The 17,254-nt window shown below is 38.3% G+C and overlaps 1 protein-coding gene across 7 annotated transcripts in view; it reads right to left on the reverse strand.

Moving 5' to 3' along the window:
- APAF1 (apoptotic peptidase activating factor 1) overlaps positions 1-17,254 on the reverse strand; it is a 91,816-nt gene that overhangs the window by 35,074 nt on the left and 39,488 nt on the right. For 5 of the 7 annotated variants that reach the window (XM_048835489.2, XM_048835494.2, XM_048835495.2 and 2 more), the window contains 5 exons: positions 16,390-16,516; positions 8,083-8,208; positions 7,014-7,145; positions 4,316-4,441; positions 685-846 (listed from right to left, as the gene is read on the reverse strand). In XM_048835489.2, the coding sequence (XP_048691446.2) occupies positions 685-846; positions 4,316-4,441; positions 7,014-7,145; positions 8,083-8,208; positions 16,390-16,516 (673 nt within the window). Of the gene's footprint in view, positions 1-684; positions 847-1,497; positions 2,533-3,036; positions 3,137-4,315; positions 4,442-7,013; positions 7,146-8,082; positions 8,209-16,389; positions 16,517-17,254 lie in introns of those variants that run through there. The other 2 variants (XM_048835498.2, XM_048835497.2) reach the window with 2 other exon arrangements.

Here is a 17,254-nt window from a genome sequence, read left to right on the forward strand (position 1 = left end):
AACAGGCTAGGGACACCATTCCTGCCCATCCTGGCTAATAGCCATTGATGGACCTATCTAGCTCCCTTTTGAACCCCGTTCTCGTACTGGCCTTCACAACAACTTTTGGGGCAAGGGGTTCCAGAGGTTGACAGTGCGTTGCGTGAAAAAATAACTTTCTTATGTTTGTTTTAAACCTGCTACCTATTAATTTCATTTGGTGGCCCCTTGTTCTTGTATTATGATTTTATAGACCTCTATCATATCCCCCCTTAGTCGCCTCTTTTCCAACCTGAAAAGTCCCAGTCTTATTAATCTCTCCTCATATGGAAGCAGTTCTATACCCCTAATAATTTTTGTTGCCCTTTTCTGAACCTTTTCCAATTCCAATACATCTTTTTTGAGATGGGGCGACCATATCTGCATGCAGTATTCAAGGTGTGGGCGTACCATGTATTTATATAGAGGCAATATGATATTTTCTGTCTTATTAACTATTCCTTTCTTGATGATTCCCAACATTCCGTTCATTTTCTTGACTGCCGCTGCACATTGAGTGGATGATTTCAGAGAGCTATCTGCAATGACTCCAAGATCTCTTTCTTGAGTGGTAACAGCTAATTTAGACCTCATCATTGTATATGTATAGTAAAACAAAACAGAACACAGGAAGAAATAAGAGTTTGAATATTATGAAGTACTTACTAAAAGCCGGTTTTTGGCTGCCACCATTATTGTAGCACAATTTGCTGACCAGGAGCAACACTTCACTAACACTTCCACATCATCTTGGTGTTCATCTGCATTTCTGAAGAAGTCTTTTATATCAATAGTTTTCAGTTCATTTGCTGAACACACTTCCCAAAGCTTCAAGAACAAATATATTAAAATCAGCCTTAAAAACCAATTAGTATAGATGACAGAAATTAGCATTAACCGATTACAGTATGAAAAAGCACATACAATATTTTTAATTTAATTTTCAAGATCAACTAGAATGTTGCTGTACATTCCTGTATGCAAACAGGTCAGAGCGAAAAGAAGATCGCCCCTCTAAACTGCTGTGTTGAGATTGCACTTGAAAGCATACTCAGTTCTCAGCATTTGTGTACCAGAAAGGTATTGCAAAATTGGGAGAATTTCAGAAAAGATCAACAAAATTATTGCAAGTCTGAAATGTTGACTTTTAAGGAAAGATTAAAAGATCTTATATGCCTTACCTCACCTGTCCTCCCCCCCAAAAAAGACAGGGGAAAACATAATGTAATACACTTTAATCTTTGTTGCTTTTGAAATGCATTTAGTTATAGGTTATGTTTAGCTATTAAATATTAAAATTGCACAAAGCAGTTTTCCCTCAAAGTTATTATAAACATATGTCAGAGAAAAACCTAACATTTCTGGGTTTAAAATGCAAGACTATTTTATAATCCCTAACAGAAAACGTTTTCGTTTATGGATTACATTTATTGTAGTTTTTCATGTCCACACCACAAAGTAAAAACAGCACAACATACGTTCCTTAGGCAGGATGTTTAATATATACGCCATTATGTACAAGACTATTTTGTATTAAATTAAAATGTTTTGAAGAAATTTCCAGTTTGGTAATTGAAAAACTTTGTACTGAATGTCTACATAAACTTATTTTACACATTCCATGGGGACTTAGTTGCAATTTTTCCATCAAAACTTCCATATTCAAATATTATACTTGTGTATCTGTTTGCATATTTTATATATTTTTTTCCTATCAATCTATTATTTTAAAACTATCGACACAATCCCTTCAGTGGGAAGCACTGAGGTCATAGTAAAACTATAGGCCAGCTACTATTGACTTTTAGAAACTGAGAAAATACAATTGCCTATGGTAACCCTAAAATTCTACCAGATGTACTATCAAACTCCCTTCTTTACCTGACATTTATCCAACTTTTGTTGAGATACTCACAAGTGAATGGTAGTTTATTAAACATCATAGCCAAACCTTGTGAGCAACTTTTTTCTTTTTACAAAAGTTATTTATCTAGATTTCCCTTTATGGCTAAATGAGAATATTTATCATCAACAATAAGCCCCAAAATAGAAATAAAGCACACACAATTCTAGACAATTTAAGTAATAACATAACAGTAGTCACCTAAGCCCTGTGACGGAAGTGAGATTTTTATTTGCAAGAACTCAAATTAACTTTACCTGTAGAACAACAAACACAGATAATCCTCCACCCCAGAGTAGTAACACATATATGTGACTTTGACCTTGACTGTACTGAAGTAGAGCACTGGCAAAAAGGGATCCTCCACTTTTGAGCATACAATTGCACAAATAGCAGACAATGCTGCACAGTATTAACTAAAAGAAAGAGGCAGATTAGACTGATTTTTCTGATATAGTAAAAGATGTGGCTTTCATATCTTCTGCTATGTGCTCTCAGGAAGTGAAATCACAGGCTGAATATTCAGAGGTTAAGGTGTAGAATTTGAACTTCCCTCGCCAGAAAGATGAATGATAGATGAAGGTAAACAAATTGTTCTCCAGCACTGGAGTCTTAAAAGAAGAAAATATATTGAAACTAACGTTTGAAACTAAAGATTATGTCACAGCATATCAAGTGCTTCATTGTAAATGCAAGAATTCAAAAATACAGACTGAAAATTCTTAGAATGGTTAGAATGAATATGTGTCCATGTCAAAAAATACATACTGGATATAAATGGAGTCCTAGTAAACTAGGCACATTTTTCAAGGGTAGTTTACTGTACTGACATTATTATTCTGAAGTGTGACCATGATTAAACTGCTCTCAAGATGGACTATATGACACCCAAATTAGATCTGTCTGCAGCAGGCAAGTTTAACTTTACGTTGTGTAAGAAGCTCAGCACAAGGGGGACTGGTGTACCGAAATGAGATACTAAAGGAATTATGTATATAAACTTGCACTGAATGAGTTGATGTTGGAATAGTTTGCTGGCACTCATTCTTTGTGAGTATTTTGCTTTTAAAATGTCCTGCTTCCCTGAAGCATGCTACAGAATTAACAACGCCCACCTGGCTGGCTTCTTTGTATAGTTTCTCTGAGCAGCTATCCAAAGTGATTGTTCTTTGTTCCCACAGAAGCATACAAGTAGCACAGAAGAATCAAGGGATCCTGCCCCAATCACAGCAGCAAGGGGTGGAGACAAGAGAAAAGTTAAAACTCCTCTCGGCTGGCACAGTGGTAGAACAGAAAAAGGAAAGAAGTGGGGGAGAAAGACAAGAAACAGCAACAATTTTTCCCTAACAGCTGGGAGAAAAGGGCAAGAAGTAAGCAAGCAAGCAAAGCTTTCACTTCTTCCCAGCTGCCTAGGTTTGGGAAGAGCACCAAGTAACCACAAGCCAAAGCTGACATGAAAGATGGGGACTGTTTTATGGCGGGACTACTTCCAATCAGGGAGAATTCCAGGTTTCTGGCCAGGATATTGTACCTGGACTCAGCTAAGGAGGATACAGACAGACACTCAGCCTCTAGCCAGTATTTAAACCTACCAGCTAAAAAGGTTTCTGATATATTTTTCAAGCTCGGTCCCCAGATCTCATTGATGCATTCACGAAAAACAAACTCAACCACTTTTAACTTTTATTTTTTAACAGCAGCTACAATAGCACTAGCAGCTCTTTAACATTCCTGATTTAGCTCTCTTATGGCAAGATTAAAGCTTCTTTGAACAGTGATTCTAAAATGGTACAAGCTTTACGTCGTAATTGGCAACTATACCTCCTTTTTTAAAAGAAGAAAACATTACAGTATTGGGGAAAAGAGCTACCTTAACCCCCCAAAAAACAAACAAACAAAAAAAAAAAACAAAAAAACCGCTTTGCTTCAGCTGGTTTGTGTAAAATTACATTAAATTCAAGAATACAATGAATGTTAGGAATTCCTGACTATCTTATTGAAGATATATTTTTATATGTCAGATCTCTTTTCCAATAAATCTAAATCTTCTATTACACACATATGATTTAAAAATGTATCCCAAAAATCATTCTCTCAGTTAGAAAAGTTACATGACAGGAAGGATGGTGAAGATAAAGGACTAAAAATGAGACACCCTGAGTTCTATTTCCATCTATGACACAGAATTATTCTGTGACCGTTAGTGAGCCATTTAACCTCTGGATCCTTGGTTTCTCATCTTTAAAATAGGAATGCCACTGAGCTACCTCACAGTGAAAATACTAGGCTTAATTCATTAACATTTGTAAAAGGTTTTGAGATTACTGAATACAACACAGTGTTAAAATATAAATTTCCATTATAAAAAACAGACTGGTTATTTACAAAGCATACCTTTAATGTTCCATCTGCTGAGCAACTAGCCACATATTTGTCATCTGGTGAAAATTTGCAGTGACTGACAGAATTTAAGTGACCAAACATTGTATTTCGACAATGCTTTTTGTTCAAATTCCAAAGCTGCATAAAATGTAAACACAACACAACTGCTGTTTAACCAAAAACCAATCTAAAGCTAAGAACATCAAAAACTTTCCTACCCAAAACAGGAATCCACGTTCAAAAACTGAAGAAAAGCTTTAATTCAGATTTTTCTTCACATTCACAGCAACACAGGGAAGCCAGTGGCAACACTCATTTTTTAAGTTACCTGAACTTTTAGGCTGAGATTTCCAAATGTCTTACCTTGACCTACCAACTCATGTGAAAACTAAAAATTACCGGTCTTCACTAGGATTTACCTCAAGTTTTCAAGTTTTCAATTCTCTTGAATTAACTAACTCAAACTAAGAACATGCTTTTTTTCCCCCGTAATGAAGACAAGGCCCTTGAGGGAGAGAGAGAGAGGGTATGGAAAGTTTGCCTTGATCCCAATGCTTCTTAAAACTACCTCCCTTTTATCTTATCTTCCTCTTGTCTTCCAAGTTCAGGAGCAGTTTATTAACAATTCCTAAACTCAATCTGATCCCCTCAAATAGTCTTACATCCTATTAATGTACTCTACTGTATCCACCCTTAATGACCTGCTAACTAAATCAAAAGGACACTATAATTTTTCTTTGTCTGCTGACTTTTAAACTTTTTGATATCACTCTCCTCATTTCTCTGAGTCTATGATCTCTCTCAATTCTCATCCTAACTGGCCTTTCAGCATTACCTTTAGCAGCTCTTCTTTCTTCCTTTTGTCCTTTGTATTGGCACTACCTAGGTTTCTGCCCTCGGTCTTCTCTAGTGCATCAGACAAGATACTTTAAGAGTGACTTGGTAATTTTGGGTGCCCAATTTGAGATACCTTAAAAGGGCCTGAATTTTTAATAAGTGGGTAGGTGTTGAGCACTTTTTGAAAAAATCAGATCCCTTTAAGGTATCTCAAAAATTGAGGCATACAAAGTCACTAGTCACATGAAAATCTTGGCCACTATCCTAACACCTCATCCATTCCCATGGTTATTACTACTTTTAGAGAGGAAACATCTAAATCTATCACTCCAGCCTGTCCCAAATGGTCATACTTCATATCTCAAGAGTCCCCTCAGACATATCCTCTAGGACATAGGTGGGCAAACTATGGCCTGCGGGCCACATCCGGCCCGTGGGACCATCCTGCCTGGCCCCTGAGCTCCTGGCCCAGGAGGCTAGCCCCCGGCCCCTCTCCCTCTGTCCCCCCTGCAGTGAGCTCCTGGGGCAGTGCAGCTACAGATCCCGGCCGGACGGTGCTCTGTGCTGCATGGCTGCCTGTCCTGGTGCAGCCGCGGTGCCAGCCACCAGTGTTCCAGGCAGCGCAGTAAGGAGGCAGGGAGCGGCGGGCAAGGGGGTGTTTGGATAGAGGGCAGGGGAGTTTGGGGGTGGTGGGCGGGGGTGTGGATAGGGGTCAGGGCAGTCAGAGGACAGGGTGGTTGAATGGGGGCAGGGGTCCTGGGGGGGCCCCCATCAGGAAGGGGAGGGTTTGGATGGGGCGGCGGAGGGCCGTCAGGGGACATGGAAGGGTGGATGGGGCAGGGTCCTGGGGGAGCTGTCGGGGGCAAGAAGCAGGAGGGGGTCAGATACAGGGCGGGGGGCGGGCCATGCCTGGCTGTTTGGGGAGGCACAGCCTCCCCTAACCAGCCCTCCATACAATTTCAGAAAGCCAATGCGGCCCTCAGGCGAAAAAGTTTGCCAGCCCCTGCTCTAGGATGTCCAAGTACAATCTTAAACACAGTCTCTCCAAAACTGAATCTCTTCTAATCTTTGTCATCTGACTCACCTCTGTCAACAACTACTTTTTACTATCAATTCTTATTTTCTGCAACCCAGGTGTCATCTGATTCGTCCATCTCTTTCTCATTTCCAGTCTCTTAAGTCATTTGGTTCCTCTTTTTATTATAGTTATAATCCAACGCAATAGCTAAAATAATCTTCCACGCATTGGTCATTTTTGCCTTAATTACTACAGTTTACCTTTCTGATTTTTTTGATTCACTTCTTCCACCCACCGCTCCCAATCATTCCAAAATGCAGTTGCTAAAAACATCTATTTCTTTTGCTACTTCACCATAACCCTCTTCCCCCTGGAGCCTCTTCAATAGCTTTTTGTACACTCTGACATCTAAGGAAGGATCAGGATCTTGAATTAGAAGATCACACATAATCTTTCCTTCTCCAAACTTTCTGCTCTTATCACTACTCCATTCCCAATCTTTTCCATTAGCCTTTTCCCAAACTCTCATTGTCAGACCTTTTAGCATACTGTCCCCTACTGCTGGGGAAGCATCCTTGTTCTCTAAGCTAAGTGCCACTCCACCTTCTCGGTAGCCCCTGTAAAAACCCACTTCTAAGAATTCTACCTACCTTCTGATGAATTATTACTATATTCTTCCTTACCTGCATTGTTGTCATGTGTTGTGTCATACGTTTGTCTTATCTAATAACTTACAGAGTCAGCTTTTTGAGTCAAGGAACTTGTTTTAAGGTGATTATAAAGTGCATGTACACTTACAACAATTCATTTTTAATAGTAAGCAGCATAAAAATAATCTCAGCATTTCCCACTTACTTTGATGTAAGTATCATTTGAGCAGGTGGCTAAGAGAAGTTGATCATTTCTGTTGTTAAACTGGCAGCAGTTGACCTGTTCTACATGTTCTTCGTATACCTGTACAAGCTGACCTGTTCTTGAGTTCCAGATCTAAACAGAATTGATTTAAACAACCAAAAAAAACTGTTTGAAATATATTCTATACAGTTATTAAAAACAACAGGGTGTGTTTTTGTTGGATATTTTTTACAACTATGCTGGAATATTTAATATAAATTAAATGCACTTTTCTCATAAGTTTGTAACTATTTAACAGTATTTCTCCCAGTAATATTTGAAAGAAGATGGGGAAAATGTGAAATTTTTACATTAAAAAATGAAAAATATTGTTATGTCCAAGTAATAACAATTTGTGGCTAAGAGAGGAAAATAGAGGATGCTTTTAAAAATAACAGTGGTCTGACAATAAGCTTTTACTAAAAATATGATCCCAACAAGATGCTTGGAACTATCTTTTCACATCAATTCACTCTTGCCAAAATATAGTCTTAGGGTATTACTAAAATGGACAGGCCTGCACCTTGTTGAAACATTTGAAAAACCGAGGTGACTTTAGAAAACATTCTTGAGTAAAAGATCCGAGTTTCATATATGATCCTACTACAATACTAAAGAAATATACAGAAGCAGCCTAAAAAACCAAACAAGACAAACAGAAGCAAGTGAAACAATACCGGCAACAAGCACGAAGGAAGATATTATGATACTGATGTCACTCATGTTGTAATGATTCTGTTCACACACTCAGATATTATTATGATCCAGTTAGACTACAGAATCATCTTATAAGATAATACGATAGTAAATTATGCTTTACACAAAACTATGCTTTACATTAAGCACATCTAAAATAAAAGCATGTCATTTAAAAATATTTTCAAGTTGAAAAACAGTACCTATAATACTTGTTCTCCACATAAGGTATAAACAAAAGATCTTAAAATTGGTTCAAGTTAAATTGGTTCAAGTTTAGAAACAGAATTACTTGTTCTACTCTGAGGAAAAGTGCTCACCACCATTGCCTTACCTTCACTTTTTTATCCACTGAACAAGTTGCAACAAATCTGTCATCTACAGAGAAAGTGCAGCAAAGTACTTCATCATCATGAGCCTTTATTTCGAGAAGCTTCTCTCCACTTTTCGCTTTAAACACCTACATAGGCAGAATATAACACACACTGAAATCTTAGGCCTACAGTACTCTGAGCTAATTTCAGAATACTCTACGAGGCATAAAATTGCTATGTTCTCAATTTTCTTATTTCAAGCGTTCCTTATAATAAAGGGAAAATTGCCAAATAGTTCAGACTACATTTTTTTTACCTTGAAAATGTTTATAATCTCATTGAATGCGTGCCCAGAATTTTAAATATCTATTCTTTACAAAGTTGGAGCTCAGATCAGAGACCACAGGAACAATAAGAATGTCCCTGAACTGCTAAAAGTGAAATCTGGGGAGGGTTATAATTATTCTTTAAAATATTATCACAGGTTACAATTTAGGCTTGAGATGAAAAATTTAAACAGTGACAGGAAGATTGTGTGTGTGGTGACAGACGAATTAAAAAAATATGAAAATAAATTTGTCTTTGGGTACAATTGTGTTTCTATTCAGGTTCTTCACTATTTAGTGTACAAAATTTTGAATGTATAAAGGACACAATCATTTGGTTGTCAAATAGTAGTAGTATTTTAATTTTAAATCCCAAAGACAAAAAAAATTATATATTAATATTTTTTCCTTTTATCCTCCATGTGGATAACTGTTTGCTGGAGTCTATATTAAAATGAGGAATTCTAGGTCTATAGATCACGAGAATCAGATTACTTGGACATATTAAGGACCTTTTCAAGAAACAAATAATGATTTTGAGGAAGAAGGGGAGACACTTCAAAGTCTGATCAAGGAAGACCGTACAACAAAATATTTCATTCCTGAGTTTCCCTGACTCAGGATGGGAAGAAGAAACCATATCCTTCCATCATCTTGCCAAACATTCTCATATTTACTTTTGTGATAATGCAGAACCCTTGCTTAATCTAAACTACACTTCCCTACTCAGAGCTATTGATCCTCAACAAAAGATTGTTCAAGGGAATTTTGAGATGCCAACTAAAGCAGGACCAACGTAATTTAAATTTGGCTTTTCTATGTTTTCCCTTTCTTGTTGCGTTGAAAGGGAATAAGAATGATAATGAAACAGATTTTAAAAAATAATCTAATAATGAATATTACATTTAAGGTACAAGGAAATCAGAATTTGTAATAAATTCTGAAAATTTGGATTTCCCAAATCTAAGGATCACCATATTTTGGTTTCAGTCAAGATCTTCAGGTAATGGTTGTGGTGGAGGGTACTTGAAGAGTAGTGTATTTCCAATTTTTAAAAAACCTTTTCCATAGTATTATTTAATGAGGAATAGAATAATTATCAGCAAAATTTAGGCAAGTTCCCTTTCAAAGGCTATTTTATTCCATACACAGCTACATTTTCCCTCCACTACACTGAGGGACAGGGACAAGAAACAGGCAAAAGATGCTGAAGAGAGGAATGAGATAGCCAGGGACTGGAACCTGAGGAAAAATGGGAGGATGATGCACAGAGGACTGCGAGAGAACATACAACAGATTCATACCAATACCAGGAAGAGACAGGTCTATGTTATGTGGGACTCCATACTCAGAAGAAACAAAAGGGCTGTGACCAGACCAGATCCAGAGGACAGAAGAGTGTGCAGTCTCCCAGGAGCAAGGATACGAGATGTGGACGTGAGGCTGAAGAAGATCCTGATGCGAGTGGGGAAAAATCCACTGATTGTGCTGCATGTCAGGATAAATGACTCTGCTAGATACCGATCGGAATAGATCAAGGAAGACTACGCTCGACTGGGTAAGGCGCTTAAAGAAGCGGAAACTCAGGTGATTTTCAGCAGAATAACTCCAGTTCCTAGAGAAGGAGAGCGAAGGTGTAACAAGATAATAAAGGTAAATATATGGGTCAAGGACTGGGCTAGGAGGAAGGTTATGGGATGATCGACCACTGGAAGGCATTTATAGAAATAGTGTTGAACTCAACTGAGGGACTCCACTTGAGTACCTGAGATATTAACGTTCTGGGCTCGAGGCTGGCATGACTGGTAAGGGCTTTAAACTAGGAGATGAGGGGAGAAGGTTGGGAAAAACATGTGAAAACTCCATGATTGGTTTCAATACACAGGAGCTGCAAAATCAGCTAATGGAAGATATAACAAGAGATAATGGAACACCACAAGCTAGAAAACTGGATGAGGTCTGAGGGAAACTGGAATGCTTGTACACAAATGCAGCGAGTCTGGGCAAAAAACTAGAGGAACTAGAACTACAGGTGCAGGTCAAACCAGTTATTAGAGGGATTACAGAAACCTCGTGGAATAGCATTCATGACTGGAACATAGGTATTGAAGTGTATGCACTGTTTAGAAGAGATGAGAACAAAGGTAAAGGTGGTGGGGTAGCACTGTATGTCAATGAAGCAGTAAACTGTAAAGACATACGAATAGTATGGACAAAACAGAATCTGTCTGGGTCAAAATCACTTTGGGGAAGGATTGTGAAAGAGGTTTTATTGGGATAGTGTTAGAGGTCTGCTATACATCCCAGGGTCAGATTCGTATATGAATAGTAATGAATCTAATATTATTAGAGAAATAAATACTAGGGTTGTCAAGTGATTAAAAAAATTCATCATGATTAACTGCAGTTTTAATTGCACTGTTAAACAATATTAGAACACCATTTATATAAATTTTTGGGGGGTTTTCTATATTTTCAAATATAGGGTCAGGGCTGGGCTCTCTGGGATTCAGCCCTGCTCAGGACTCCGGCCACCGGTGGGGTGTGGAGCTCCAGCCCTCATTCTGCCCAGGAAGCTGCATGCTGGGGCTGCTCCAGCCCTGCCATCACCTCCAGTGCTAGCCTGCTCCAGCCCCTCCGCCGCCTGTGAAGCAGCAGGCTGGGGCTGCTCCAGTCCCCCTACTGCCCAGGATGCTGTGGGCTGGGGCTGCTCGAGTATCTCCGCTGGCTCCAGAGCTGTGGGCTGGGGCTTTAGCCTCCTGCTGGGGATGGCTCCTGCCCCGCCTGCAGGTATGTGATTGGCACCCTTTAAAAAAATGAATGCATTAATTTTGCTTTCAGTTAATCGCAGACGTTAACTGCAATTAATTGACAGCCTTAATAAATACTTTTGGGAATTGTGTCACAATGGGAAACTAACTTCCTGGAAACAGATTGGAGAATAAATGCTACTAAGACTGGTGGGGCTCAGTTATTCTGCGATGTGATAGATGACAGTTTTCTTCATCAAATCCTCACTGAACCACAAGAGCTGATGCAATTTTAGACTTGGATTTAATAAGTAATGAGGACATCATAGAAGAGCTGGTCGTAGAAATAATGTTGGTTTGAGTGATCACGAGTTGATTCAGGTTACATTAAATGGAAGTATAATCAAAACCATATGGTCAACTATGATATTTTATTTCAAAAGGCCAAATTTTGGAAAGTTAAGGGAATTAGTTAAAGGAGGCAGCTGGATTGAAGAACTCAAGGACTTAAATGCAGAAGAGCCTTGAAATTTCTTCAGATGAACTATACAAAAACTATGCTAAATTTTCATCCTAAGAAAGAGGGAAAAAACTTGTAGGGAAAGGCTCAGACTCAGATCAGCTAGATGAATAACCACCTCAAGGTGATTATTAGGAGTAAGAAGAGAGCCTATAGGAAATGGAAAAAGGGGCTGATCAGCAAAGAAAGCTGGAAGTTTACAAAATGTAGGAATAAAGTGAGAATTGCGAAGTCAAGCTGAATTAGCTCTTGCCAAGGAAAATTAAATTGAGGGTTTTTTTAATAAAAATATAGATATAAATAAAAAGAATAAGGAAGGATGAGTTTGGGCTGCTATGCAGTGTAGATGGGAAGAAGATTAAAGATAATCTAGGTGTTGCCCCAAAACTAAATTAATACTTTGCCTCAGTTTTCCATTACTATGATAATATGGAACATGCATATGAAAGCAGTATGGATGATGAAAATGAGTGTCTAGAAATAGAAATGACCACATCTGAGTTGCAAGAAAACTTAAAGATCTTAATGCACTCAAATTAGGGAGACCGGACAATTTCCATCCCAGAATACTAAAAGAACTGGCACATGAGATTGCTAGTCTGGTAGTAAGGATTTATAATACATCTATCTATTGAGGGGTCATACCACATGACTGGAATATTGCTAACATCTGTATTTAAGAAAGGGAAAATATGTGATCCAGGCAATTACAGACCTATTGGTCTGACCTCAATAGTACGCAAGGTTTTAGAGCAAATTATGAAGGAAAGAATAATTAATCAAACTAAATGGTAAAAAGGATGCATTGCAACATGGGTTTACCAAAGGTAAACTATGTCAGACTAACATGATTTCCTTCTTTGGGAAAAGAAACGATTTTTTAGATAAAGGAAGTGCAATATAGCTAATATATTTGAACTACAGTAAAGTATTTGACATGGTACCACATGGGAAATTAGTAGATAAATTAGAGAAGACGAGGCTGAGTACAAGCATTGAAAGGTGAAAAAGGAATTGGCTAAAGGGGAAGAAAGCAATGGATTGTGCTGAATAGTGAACAATGGGACTGGAGAGAGGTTACTAGCAGATTTCCTCAAGGACAAAATGATTCAATATTTTTATTAATAACTTTGGCATAAAAAGTAGGAGTGTGTTAATTACATTTGCTGATAATACAAAGTTGGCAGGTATTGTCAATACAGAAAAATTTCAATGACCTTAAAGACTGAAGTTAGTATTTACGATGGATTTCTGTCACAAGTGCAATGTCATGCACGGGGGGGACTAATAAGAATTTCTGCTACAAGCTGGGGGCTCAACAACTGGAAGTGACAGAAGAGGCACGAGACCTGGACATGTAAGTCCATCACTGGATGACTGAGCCACCAATGTGTCATGGCTCTGAAAAAAAATACAAAATATGATCCTAGGATGTATTAGGCAATGCATTCCCAGTAGAGATAGAGAAGTATTAATGCCATTGTACAAGACATTGGTAAGACCTCATTTGGAATACTGTGTACAATTTGGTCACCCACATTCAAAAAAGATTAAATTAAACTGGAATAGGTGCAGAGAAGGATGATCAGGGAATGGAGCATCTAACTAATGAGAGAAAACTGGAAGAGCTTGTGGGGGTAAATACCAGGGAGAGTGAATAGCTGTTTAAGCTAGAGGACAATTTTGGCACAAGAACATATGGGTATATACTGGTCATGTACAAGTTCAGGCTGGAAAATAAGAGGGTTTCTAACCATAAGAGCAGTCAGGTTCTGGAACAGCCTCCCAATAGAAGTTGTGGGGGGGAAAACAACTTAATTAGTTTTACAAGAGAGCTGGATAAATTTATATGGCGGTTTTGCTTATGATGGTGGGGGACAAGGTCAACAGACCTGGGGCTCACTCATGTTCCTAAAAGTTAATGCTTCAGGGTTTTAGCCAGCTGCCTGCAGGGGGATTCCCCCCCACTAATGTATTCGAGAGGTTTTTTTTATCTGCTTCCTTTAACATATCATGGATGGCCACAACTAGAGATGGGACACTAAGCAGGGTGGGCCAGGGCTCTGAGGTGGCACCAAGCACTCACTCTCTCTCAGGAGCTTGGCTGGCTGGTTCTTGCTCATATGCGCAGGGTCTAACGGATCACCATTTGTGGGGTCGGGAAGGAATTTTTCCCCAAATCAGATTGCCAGTGACTGTGGGGAATTTTCACCTTCCTCTGCAGCATGTAACTATGAGTCACTTGCCAGTATTATCTGAGTATTTCTCACTTAATCATTTCCCTACCATTGCAGGGGCCTCAAGCACTGGTGTACCTTGTTCCCTCCTGTTCTCTTTCTGTGGCAAACAGTCTAGCCTCCTATTAGGGGATAGCCGTGTCAGTCTGTATCCACAAAAACAAGGAGTCTGATGGCACCTTAAAGACTAACAGATTTACTTGGGCCTTAGCTTTCGTGGGTAAAACACTACTTCTTCTGATGTAGTCTAGTCTCCTGTGGGTCTCATTTCCATTGTTGGGTTTAGTGTGAGAGTGCTGGGTAATCTAGTGGTCCCTTCTGTCTTGAACTTTATGACTGACATTTTTTAAGAGAAATTTGTACTCTTTCACTAATAAAGCCATTAACTACGGAAGCACAGCATAATGACATCAGCAAAGCAAAACAAACAGTACATGCACAAGGTATTTTCTGAACTGGATGTCATCAGGTTTTTGTAGTAGCAGCCAGCAAATAAAAACAACAATATACAGTATATTAAATATCTACATTACCCGTGTATAACCAGAAACTAAAACACACACCTAGGAATTAAGATGAATATTCAACTTAGTAAGAATCCAAAAGGATAAAGAAGGTTTGCAAAAAAGTTACTCGTTACCCTTATCTTTGGCTGTCTGGAATACGTACACCTTACTGGGGTACTGGTTGACTGACAGCTAGCATTCTAGAGAGCTGGCTGGCTCCCTCTAGGCAGACTACTGATAAATTGGCATCAGTCATCGCTCCTCGGTTTTCCTTTTTGGAAGTTCCCCTCACCCAGCTTCTGATTGCAAGCCGTCCTCTTATGTCCCAATTTTTACTCTAATCCCATCTCCCATTTCTGGAGCTCATTCTACCACCACCTCTCCACTAACATTGGGTTGATAAAATATTTTATGCAAAAGTGGGGAGAACAGTTTAAATGTCTACATATAGTTTTACAATTTCCATACAGATAACTGGTACTAACCAGTACAGGGCTCCTCCAGCACTGGCAAACTAATTTTCAGTTTTTAAGAAGGTTAATAGGCAAAGCATTTTTGTGTGAGGTTAATTTAGGCCTGGTTGACACTTAAAAATTAGATCAACATAGTTATGTGTAGAATAAATATGAAATTAAAGAATTAGAGTTAGCTTAAGTTTGGTTAAAAAAATGTGTTGTAAAGAAAGGCCCTGACTAGCAAGTAGAAGGAAAGCCTTGAAAACAATGAATTGTAAGGCCAAAATGAATGGAGTAGAGAGGATGTCTGGTTCAAAAAATAATTAAATGAGATGAGGGAGTTTCTAAAAAGAAGGCCTCTGACCAATAAAGGTGACTGAAGATGATTTTAAATAAGACAAAGAGAATGTGTCTTTAAAAGGAGCCAACATGGACCTTCCCACCCCACATACCAGTGTTATCTTAAAAGTAAAGCCTATCTGAATCCAGGTGCAACAAAAAAGCTGTTGGTCAACAGGAAGGAGGGGAAGAGAAAAGGAGGGAAAAAAAGACTGTAAATCTTATCTGGATTAAAACTGAAAAGTAGAATCAATGGCCTCAAATTAGGTGTTAGCTAAAGAGGTATTTGGCTATGACATCATTTGTTTGTTGAAGGGAATAAAATTGTTTTTTTTTTTTAATTTTAAGGCTCTCTGTCAGACCATGCTGGAGCACACCAGGATGAGATGGGTTTTCCCTAGGTCTGGTCTATTTGTCAGCATGCTGACCACATGCTTATGAATACTTTGTTACTGTGTCGGATACATTGATGGCTTATTTTTAGGCTGTTAGCCATGTTTAGAGCAATTGTATAAAATGTACAGAATATAAAATACGTGACCTTTAGACTTAAAGGAATTTATGGTTACATTAGTGTCTGGTGGTCTCACATTATATTAATAATTGTAGTATTATTAATAAATTCCACCACTATGTCACTTGGGCTGTGAAAAATTTAATCCCCTGACCACCATAGTTAGGTGGACCTAACCCTCTGTGCAGCCATGGCTAGGTTAATAGAAGAATTCTTCCATCAGCCTAGCTACTTCCTTTCAGAGAGGTGGATTAACTACATCAATGGAAAAATCCTGTCCTTTACTACAGAGGCACAACTGCAGCACCATAGTTGTGCCGTTACAGATGCTGTATTGCAGATGTGCCCTGAGGCAACATGATCCAGGGATGTACTTAAAGAAAAAACAAACAATCTCTATATTACATTGGCTATAGCTGCATTTAGGGGATATTAACCCTTGAACCATATAATCCTGTATCCTTCTGAATAAAAAGATGACTCAAAATAAGTTATACAGTTAAAATAATTTAGGCACCATTGTCTATATCCTTTTGAATTATTTTCCCTCTGAAGTACTCTAGTTTCTTAGCATCCTTGTCTAGTAAAACAAAAATAGAAAAACTTAAGTACTATTTTGTCTGGATTGTCATATTATATATATTTATTTAGTTTAGTTTGCTTACATTTATGTATTTTACCTGTAAGGTTTTATCAGCACCACAAGAAGCTATTCTCTGTCCATCCTTGGAAAAACACGCATGATAAACTGCATCTGTATGGGGACGGACAACCAAACGGGAGAGGTTCTTCATGGATTTTTTATTTCTACAACACAGAAATAATAGTCAATGATTTAAGAAAAATACTAATAAGTGAGGTTTCTTCTTTCAATCTAATCCACACAAAAAATACCTGTACATCTATGTTTTGCAGAGCACTTTAATATCTTTCACTTTTGTCTTCCAGATTTCAGGGCATAAGAGTAACGTATATTGCAACCTGCCACATGCATTATAAGGGCTCGGATAGCTATATGATCTGATCATCCAAAAGTGGGATAACGTTTGTATGAAGAGTTAACGATCACCTATGTGTTAAGTTGTTGCTCACTAGTAGGGCACTTTCCTTCCAAAAGCGTATTTAGGACAAGTATAGAATCACAGACGTATAGGACTGGAAGGGACCTCAATAGGTCATCTAATCCAGTCCCCTGCACTCAAGGAAGGACTAAGTAATAACTAGACCATTCCTGACAGGTGTTTGTCTAACTTATTCTTAAAAATCTCCAATGACTTATATTCCACAACCTCCCTAAGCAATTTATTCCAGTGTTTAATTACTCTGACAGTTAGGAAGTTTTCCCTAATGTTCAACCTAAGCCTACCTTGCTGCAATTTAAGCCCATTGCTTCTTGTCCTATCCTCAAAGGTTAAGAACAATTTTTCTCCCTCCTTCTTGTAACAACCTCTTATGTACTTGAAAACAGTTATGTCCCCCCTCAGTCTTCCAGATTAAACAAATCCAATTTTTTTCAATTTTTCCTCATAGGTCATGTTTTATAGA

Source organism: Caretta caretta, chromosome 1 (assembly GCF_965140235.1).
Source record: "Caretta caretta isolate rCarCar2 chromosome 1, rCarCar1.hap1, whole genome shotgun sequence".
Taxonomy (NCBI): domain Eukaryota; kingdom Metazoa; phylum Chordata; order Testudines; family Cheloniidae; genus Caretta; species Caretta caretta.